The following is a 10,000-nucleotide window of genomic DNA, read 5'->3' on the forward strand; positions in this document are numbered from 1 at the left end:
ATCCTCATCTCCACAGAACAGCATCCAGACTGATCTGATCACTAGAAAAGTCAGTGTCTCAGGTCTGTGTGTGTGTGTGTGTGTGGTGGGAGCCCAGGTTTGTGTGTGTGTGTGTGTGTGTGTGTGTGTGGTGGGAGCCCAGGTTTGTGTGTGTGTGTGTGTGTGTGTGTGTGTGTGTGTGTGTGTGTGGTGGTTTTGCAGCGAGCCTAGCCAGAGAGCACAGCTTGTCATAGTTTATTTGTTTTTGTGGATCCTGATTAGTTGCTACTCTTCCTGGGGTCAGAACAGAACTGAACAGAACAGAACACAGTGCAACAACCACATCCACACTGTGTAGGCAATACAATACAATACAATACAATACAATACAATACAATACAATACAATACAATACAATACAATAGACATGAGACATACTGTACTGTAGGAGTTGAGGAGCTGGCTAGTTTGGCCTGGTGGACTGCCCTGACCTCTATAGGGGTCAAGGGGCAGGCTAGCTGGGCCTGGTCCATACTGTCCTGACCTCTATAGGGGTCAAAGGGCTGGCTAGTTGGACCTGGTCCATACTGCCCTGACCTCTATAGGGGTCAAGGGGCAGGCTAGCTGGGCCTGGTCCATACTATCCTGACCTCTGTAGGGGTTGAGACAGACCGGCAGAGAGCTGAAGACTTGATCATCATCATAATCGGGAAGCAGAAAGCCGCTCATTTCACGTTTACAAAGTGATTGCCGAAACTGAAAGTGTTCCATCTCGGCGCGTCGCAAGACCGGAGGGGTGCAGATTCGGCTTAAAAAGTGGCCTGACTGGGGCTACGTTTCCCGGACTGAATTATTTCCCCTGTCCGGCCCGGCTGATGACGTCATTTGTTTTTCGTTCTTCCAGCGGAGAGCGTAGTTTCATGTCGAGTGCGTTGAACATGTGGTTCAGATTGAACTCCGCTCTTCGCCGACCACTTCAGAACCGGCGTCACGTGACGGTGGAGGGAGAGGCGCGGGTCCAAACAGACCGCTGACCCAACAGAACCACCACACTTCCAGCATGCTTCAATACTATTATGACTAATGGACACGTTTTAATATCATCGAACAAGTGACTTCTAACATCTACGTTGTGTGTAATAGCACCCAAATCCAGACGCTGCTGGACCATACCATGGTCTGCTGACTCTCTCTGGTACACACACACACACACACACACACACACACACACACACACACACACACACACACACACGTGGCGAGAGCGAAGTGTGAGGGGGGAGAGAGTTTGGCCCCGACTTCAAACATGGGCTTTATGGTAAATGTTTGGCAGATCACACACACACGCACGCACACGCACACACACACACACACACACACACACACACACACACACACACACACACACACACACACACACACACACACACACAGAACAAGTTCTCACACTGTGTGTGTGATCCTCCCAGACTAAAGGCTTGAGTAGAGGGCTTTGAAGCTCCTTCCACCAGGACATAACTGCAGGCACACACACACACAAAGACACACACACACACACACACCGAGCTGTTGGTCCGAAACTCAATCTGGACAGAGAACACACATTGGCACGCAAGCACACACATACACAGACACACCTAAACCACACACACGCACACACACACAACCACACTATGCCCCTCAAATTGCCGTTTTTCATACTGTACATGTGATATTGATGTCATTAACGTTCTCCCCCCCCCCTCCCCCTGCAGCCTGTGACTGCCACCCGGTGGGCGCGGCCGGTAAGACGTGTAACCAGACCACGGGCCAGTGCCCCTGTAAGGACGGCGTGACGGGCATCACCTGCAACCGCTGCGCCAAGGGATACCAGCAGAGCCGCTCCCCCATCGCCCCCTGCATAAGTACGGCCCTCCCAACCACCTTCGCTACACCCCTGTAATCGCCGCAGCATAAAACCCCTGGTTCCAAACCACCTCCGCTACACCGCTGTCACCAGAGCATGAGATCCCCTGGTTCCAAACCACCTCCGCTACACCGCTGTCACCAGAGCATGAGATCCCCTGGTTTCAAACCACCTGCGCTACACCGCTGTCACCAGAGCATAAGAACCCCTGGTTCCAAACCACCTCCGCTACACCCCTGTCACCAGAGCATGAGAGCCTCTGGTCAGCTAGCCAGCAGTGCAGATACCCACCCACCCAGTCAGTCAGCCAGCTAGCCAGCTAACCAATCAACCAGCCAGTCAACCATCAGCCACACAGTCAACCAGTCAATCAATAAGTCAGCCAGTCAGTCAGCCAGCCAAACAGGCAGCCAAACAGTCAACCAACCAGCCAGCCAGCAAGCCAACCACCAGTCCAGTCCAGGGGAACAATATCTGATGTTTATTGCTGCTCACAGATCCCAGCTGGGGGCCATAAATGCCAACCGTTCCACACACGAGAGATGAGCTAGCGTAGCCCGCGGCTAGCAGCGCTTACACAGCTGGCTGGCACCAACAGATAAGAGACAGACGCTTGGACTTCACACAACATGTTTACAGTGGCCCCCCGGCACTTTACACTGGTTCCACTATTTCAATTTTGTGACATTTGCGATAAAGTTGTGCTTGGAAATAGGACGGGGCTATGGTGGAGCGGTCCAGGAATGATTTTGATATGGTTGGCTGACGTCCACCTGGATGAATTAGACTGGCGGGCCCTGCTGGAATGGGATTTCTTTAATTTCTCTGGGAAAGTAACAACCGTGGCGGGAACGCTGGAGGAAACGGGGGTCTCTGAGATCGAGCGGGAAAAATATTTGGTTACTCGTATATTTTCTAGATAGCAAGCTTTAGGTTTTAATCGCTTGATGTTACTTTTGTGTGACATCAGACCGCCTGCCAGCTTCAGCTGCATAATGGCTCCCGTGACCCCTGAACCCGACACCACAGCACACAGCAGGCAGGGAGGGAGGGAGAGGTGCACTGTGGGAACTGGAGTTTGAAGGATTGTTTCACATCTCTGTGCGTCCTAATTAGCATGTCAAATAGCATGTAATTTATAAGAAAAAGCTTTGGCGGGGACTACACCCCGAAAAGAAACGGGGCCACGTTTCCCAGAGCCATCGTAGCGCTAGACTACGTCGTAAGCTCTCCCTTTAGATGGTTCTCCGTTTCCCAGCGCCTCCTTAGCCAAGGTGTACCTTACTTAAGGGACACTTTCTTCAATCAATCAATCAAAGCTTTATTTGTATTCTTAAGGGCAGTCTTAAGGGCGGTCTGAAGCCATCGTAAGCACTCCGTTCATCCTGTTATAGTTTTAGCCTGATTAGAGCAAAATTATACTACTTAAGAAGGAGAGTTACAATATAGTGCACATCTAAATATCTACCATACCTGCGCAAATTACAACACATCACATAACAATAAAACTGTATTGAGCCAAATAAAATAGCCATAATATAAATCCAATCTGTGAACAACAACAACAACAACAACAACATTTTCTTATGTAACGGAGCAATTTGATAACATGTATTTTCTGTCTGTCTGTTGCCCACCACTATATATTGTAGGATACTGAAAGATATCAGGCGGATTTATTTTATTTTGCCACATACTGTATAAACAGGACAGGAACAGATACATTCTTGTAATCGCTTGTCCTTATAATATCTCATGAGTACTAATCAATTTCTCATTCCAGTTCCTAGGTAAACAACTAGACATTATATAAGAATCCCAATCTGGAAATTGACTATCTGTCGTCTAGTAGTCTATCAAATTGACTCCTGGTGGATGTAGTTGGTCTGCGAGGGTCAGGCTGTGTTTGAGTGCAGGGTTGCTCTGTGATGTGACTATGTCTGACTCTGTCTCCCCCCCCACCACTCTCTCTCTCACCCCCATCCCCCCCCCCCCCCACCACTCTCTCTCTCACCCCCATCCCCCCCCAGAGATCCCAGTAGCCTCCCCCACAGCGACCTACTCCAGCTCAGAGGAGGCCTCAGGTGAGTCAGACTGTTTTTTATTCCCATTAAAACCCCATGTTGGTTCTATTTTAGATCGTTTTTCACAGATCTTACTATACAAGACAGCCGGGGCTACAGTAGAGTATGGGTTGAATGTACAGAGTTCATTCTGAGGTATTTTGAGTCTCTCCCAAAGGAAACATAAGTCTGTGAGAAATCCACATCCCACCCTTGATTTCCCTTCGCAGTTTGGCCCCTGGTCCTATCCTCCCATCCAGATCTCTCTCTCTCGCTCACACCCACACACACACACACACACACACACACACACACACACACACACACACACACACACACACACACACACACACACACACACACACACACACACACACACACACACACACACACACACACACACACATACACACACACACACACACACACACACACACACACCCTCCAACCTTGGGCCTGGTCCCAGTGAGCTGCAGCCTCCAGGGTGTCAACGCTAATCTGATTTCATGCTTCATTTGCAACAGTTTGTTCCTTAATCGAGTCTGGCTGAGCTGGGTCTGAATGACCAGGAGCTGGGGCCAGAGGCTGGGTCTGGGGCTAGGGCTGGAGGCTAGGGCTGGAGGCTGGGGCTGGAGGCTAGGGCTGGAGGCTGGGGCTGGAGGCTAGGGCTGGAGGCTAGGGCTGGAGGCTGGGGCTGGAGGCTAGGGCTGGAGGCTGGAGGCTGGGGCTGGAGGCTAGGGCTGGAGGCTGGAGGCTGGAGGCTGGAGGCTGGAGGCTGGAGGCTGGAGGCTGGGGCTGGAGGCTAGGGCTGGAGGCTGGGGCTGGAGGCTGGGGCTGGAGGCTGGAGGCTGGAGGCTGGGGCTGGAGGCTAGGGCTGGAGGCTGGAGGCTGGAGGCTGGAGGCTGGAGGCTGGAGGCTGGAGGCTGGAGGCTGGAGGCTGGGGCTGGAGGCTAGGGCTGGGGCTAGAGACTGGGGTTAGGGTGGGACTGTGTGTGTGTGTGTGTGTGTGTGTTTGAGTGGTGTGTGTGTGTGTGTGTGTGTGGTGGCTGGAGTTTGATAGTGTGGTGGTTGGGGTTTGGTAGGTAGGTGTGTGTGTGTGTGTGTGTGTGTGTGTGTGTGTGTGTGTGTGTGTGTGTGTGTGTGATGGCTGGGGTCAGACGCCCGACCTCCAACCCCTGTCCTTGGGCACATCTTGGAGACAAGAGGCGTGGTCAATATGGACCTGTCAGATTCATTCACGTTTAGATTTCCTCTCTCTTTATCCCGGCTACCCCGACCGCTGATGGACTGTCTCTCCAGGAATGTTGTCTCCACATATACAAGCACCCCCCCCCCTCCTCCCCCCTCCTCCTCTCCCCCATCTGGGGGCCGTTTTTTTCGTACTGCGCCGTCACCCTGGTAACCTCATTCATGGGGAGTATAATGGAGAGGGGGGTGGAGACTGGACACAGAGCCGGGGGGAGATAATGAAGTTTGTCCATATTCACACCAGCTGAAAGGTCCCCCCCCCACCCCACCCCTCTCTCTCTGTCTCTCTCTCTCTGTCCTAACCCCCCCCTCTCTCTCTGTCTCTCTCTCTCTCTCTGTCCTAACCCCCCCGCCCTCTCTCTGTCTCTCTCTCTCTGTCTCTCTCTCTCAGTCCTAACCCCCCCTTCTCTCTCTGTCTCTCTCTCTCTCTGTCCTAACCCCCCCCCCCTCTCTCTGTCTCTCTTTCTCTGTCTCTCTGTCTCAGTCCTCTGCCCCCACCTCTCCCAACCTCCTCTCCTCTCCTCTCCTCTCCTCTCCTCTCCTCTCCTCTCCTCTCCTCTCCTCTCCTCTCCTCTCCTCTCCTCTCCTCTCCTCTCCTCTCCTCTCCTCTCCTCTCCTCTCTTCTCTTCTCTTCTCCTCTCCTCTCCACTCTGGATATTGAAAGAAGGAGAGAGGGAGGAGAAGGTGGGGAGAACAGCACCATAAGATGTTCTGGTTCCAATTTGTGTCAGTCGCTGGAACGATCAAACGATTTCCATTCTACGTTTGGCCCCTCGTCCTATCCCCCAAGATCCTCAGACACACACACACACACACACACACACAGTGTGTGTGACAGGCCGCTGGACTGGGCGTCCATCGATGAAGCCGCTTGGCCGGTTTGCGCTCCCAGGTCAGCGCACAGCTCTGACATGGGGACAGCAGTGGAGCCCTCCACACATCCATCCATCCATCCATCCATCCATCACCGCTGGAGACCTTTCTGGCGCTCCTCCTCTTCCTCTCCACTCCTCACTTCTCCTCTCCTCTCCTCTCCTCTCCTCTCCTCTCCTCTCCTCTCCTCTCCTCTCCTCTCCTCTCCTCTCCTCTCCTCTCCTTCCTCTCTCCTCTCCCTTCCTCTCATCTCCACTCCTCCCCCTTCTTTCCTCTCCTCTCTCTCAACTCCTCTTCTTTCCTCTCCTGTTCCTTCCTCTCCTCTTTTCTCCTCTCTTCTCTCTCCACTCCTCTCTCCTCCTCTCCCTCCCTCTCCTCCCCCCCTCTCCAGGTCCCCCCCCCCCGTCCTCCCAGTCTGTGTGCTTCGTATGAAGTCTAACACATTCTCTCTCTCTCTCTCTCTCTCTCTCTCTCCCCAAGACTGTGACTCCCACTGCAAGGCGTCCAAGGGCAAGCTGAAGATCAACATGAAGAAATACTGTAAAAAAGATTATGGTGAGTGACTGAATTAGTGTGTGTGTGTGTGTGTGTGTTGCATTTCATTTTTCATTTTAAACCCTTATTTATACTTGTAAAGCACTGAGGTTTCCCTCATTTACAATGACGAGTTCACAAAGAGACACAAATATCAACAAAACAAATGCAATGTACAATAATAATAATAATAATAATAATAATAATAATTAAAAACAGTTACAGGTTGAAGTACATAGGTCTAGAGCCATGGACTTAAACTCTGTGACTGAAGGAAGGACCTCAGGCTTTAGAGTCTGTTGTAAGGTATTCCAAGTATAAGGAGCATCATGGAAAAAAGCAGCCCTTCCAAGTTCAGAGTGCACTCGAGGAACCCTGAGAACAAGACGATCATTTGATCAGGTCTGGTAGCTTAGGTGCCAAGGCTCCAGTCCAACAGAGACAAGATGTACAGTGGAAGTTTACCAATAATGGCTTTCAAAATAAACAAATACCAGTGATAGTTACGCCTTAGAGAAAGAGATGACCAGCCCACTTTATGATAAACAACACAGTGGTGAGTGTCATGTTTATCACCCGAATAAATCTTAGGGTGGAGTGGTAGACAGAGTCCAAGGGTTTCAAGGTTGTCACGAAAGCATGTCTATAGATAGTGTCACCATAGTCTAATACTGATAGAAAAAGAGAGAGAGCGAGAGAGAGAGAGAGAAAGAGAGAGAGTACACTAAGGGCATGTGCCAGGGAGCAGTGTGGAGCATGGAGACCCAGCAGTGATGTCTCACCCACTCCCGGGCTGGGAGTCACGGCACCAGTGTAGCGAGGTCCGGGGCGGCGGTCCTGGACAACTCTAATGGACCGGTCAGCAGTGCTACACCGGGGACTGCTGCTTTCTGGGAAATCTGACGTGGCGTTCAATCAAACTCAATATTGTCTGAAGGTTGTGTTCTGACCTCGCTTGCGCAATACTGGCATCTGTTGCCAAGGCAGTTTCCAACAGTTCCTAAACAGATGTGCTGGTCCATGTTCTCCTCTCATGTTAAAACATCTGCTGGGTTGTTCTCTTACTGTCCTCAGCGTCGCTCCAACTGTGGCGACCACACTCAGGAAAGAGCGTTCTAGTAGATAAACAGTGTTCTCACTCAGGAAACAAGGTTCTAGTAAATAAACAGGGGTGTTCTTACTCAGGAAACAGTGTTCCAGAAGCTAAACAGTGACGTTCTCACCCAGGAAACAACGTTCTAGTAGCTAAACAGTGTTCTCACTCAGGAAACAACGTTCTAGTAGATAAACAGTGTTCTCACTCAGGAAACAACGTTCTAGTAGATAAACAGTGACATTCTCACCCAGGAAACAACGTTCTAGTAGCTAACGTAGAGTGAAAGATATGGAGTCAGAGAGGAGTGGAGATGGAACGTTCTGCCCCTCTCCCACCACTCAGTTGAGAGAGACAGAGGGAGACCGGGGGGGGGAGAGGGAGGGTAGGGAGGTAGAGGAGACAGGGGGAGAGAGGGGGTAGGTAAGGAGACCCTCGAGAGACCGTATGGAGAGACCTGGGGAAGGCAGGCTGACTAGGGAGAGACCCAGGGAAGCCATCTAAAGCCTCATGTCCTCAGCAAGGTACCAGGTCAACTTGCCTCAACTTCATCTGACTTTACTTGCTTTTTACTCCTTTTCACTGTGTTTTCCCACCAAAACACTACACCCCCCCCCTAAATATGACTGGTCCTCATAGCAACACTGGACCAGACAATGTCATAGAGGGGTTTTCCCGTTCAACGTGCAAGCTATGAGGAATTCCCTGGCTCCACTACTGAGAGCATGGGAGATTGCAAAAGCGATTAAATAGTACACATATAAATACAAACACAAAACTGCTTTCCTAGATCAATCAATCTTGTATTAAATTAAGATATCGGCATTAGTGTTGACCTGACCTCACTTGGAACCCCGACGGAGCTTATCAGAAAAAAGCGATGGCTCCCCACGCCTCTATGTGTCTTTTGCAGTGGAACGCCCCGAAAAGCAAGTAGAGTAGAGTTGAGTACTTTTGGTCTTGTGGAAATGGGCCATGAGGCAACGAGCCACTGATACAGACCCCCTGCTGGGTAACAGCGATCCCCCTGCTCTGTTCTGCTCTGCTCTGTTCTGCTCTGCTCTGCTCTGCCCTGCTCTGCTCTGTTCTGCTCTGCTCTGTTCTGCCCTTTTCTGCTCTGTTCTGCCCTGTTCTGCTCTGTTCTGCTCTGTTCTGCCCTGTTCTGCTCTGTTCTGCTCTGTTCTGCTTTGTTCTGCTCTGCCAGGCCAAGTTTAAGTTTATTTATTTGCCATTTATATCTAGAGATACAGGCCCTAGAACTCCCCATGTAGATGGCGTTCAGACAGCGGGGTAGACTCTCTCTCCCTGCACACATAGAGACAAGGGACTCGCCGGCTTTATAGCTGCTATATCAACGCAGTTGCGAGAGAGAGAAAATACAGTAACTCATTCTCTGATTTCTGTGAATGGGAGAAAAAAAAAATTCCAGCAGATGTTTTAGTTACAACAAGATCGAACTAGGAAAGCAGTTTTGCGCTTACACGTACAGTATGGTACAGTATTTATGCAGTTTAGTTTGAGAAATCCCTGCGACGCTCTGCAGTAAACAGAAGTGTTTAGGTTGTGATCGTGGACTTATAAACCTCATGTATGGGAAAAAATACTTTTTCCATCAGATGTCTTAGTTACAACAATATTGAAAGCAGTTTCGTGTGTGGGATTTATTCCGTTTTAGAAAATCAATTTGGAAAATCATCGTGATCGCTAAACACAGAAGCTTTTTTGCGCAAGTGAATTTAAACATGGCGCCGCTGAAATAAAACTTGGCTAGTAGGCCCTCTACTCAGCCAATCAGAAATGTTCAGAGTTGCTGCCCCACCAACAAAGTACTTTTCCCCTGACAAGAGTACTACCGCTCGAGCGGGGTCTTTTTGGGCACTCGAAAGTCCCCCGTGAACCCACCCTTGACCACTCGACTTGACAGAATCGGTGCAGTACAGCTAAATCTGTTAGCTTTCCACATATTCTCGATGGGGTTTAAGTCGGGACTTTTGGAAGGCCATTCTGAAGCCTTAATTCTAGCCCGATTTGGCCATTCCTTTACGACTTTTGATGTGTGTTTGGGGTCATTGTCCTTTTGGAACACCGAACTGTGCCCAAGACCCAACCTTCTGGCTGATGATTTTAGGTTATCCTGAAGAATTTTGAGGTAATCCTCCTTCCATTTACTTTCTGTAAAGCAGCAGTTCCATTGGCAGCGAAACAGGCCCAGAGCCAAATACTACCACCCCTATGCTTGACGGTAGGCATGGTGTTCTTGGTGTTAAAGGCCTCACCTTGTCTCCTCCAAACATATTTCTGGTC

At 50.3% G+C, this 10,000-nt stretch overlaps 1 protein-coding gene across 1 annotated transcript in view; it reads left to right on the forward strand.

The window, feature by feature from the left end:
* ntn1b (netrin 1b) overlaps positions 1–10,000 on the forward strand; it is a gene marked incomplete at both ends in the record, with an annotated part of 36,126 nt that overhangs the window by 19,308 nt on the left and 6,818 nt on the right. Inside the window, 3 exons of the mRNA XM_084448724.1 lie at positions 1,734–1,883; positions 3,916–3,969; positions 6,550–6,624. Of these exons, the coding sequence (XP_084304850.1) occupies positions 1,734–1,883; positions 3,916–3,969; positions 6,550–6,624 (279 nt within the window). The remainder of the gene's footprint in view (positions 1–1,733; positions 1,884–3,915; positions 3,970–6,549; positions 6,625–10,000) is intronic.

The sequence above is a fragment of the Borostomias antarcticus genome (assembly GCF_949987555.1).
Source record: "Borostomias antarcticus genome assembly, chromosome: 14".
Taxonomy (NCBI): domain Eukaryota; kingdom Metazoa; phylum Chordata; class Actinopteri; order Stomiiformes; family Stomiidae; genus Borostomias; species Borostomias antarcticus.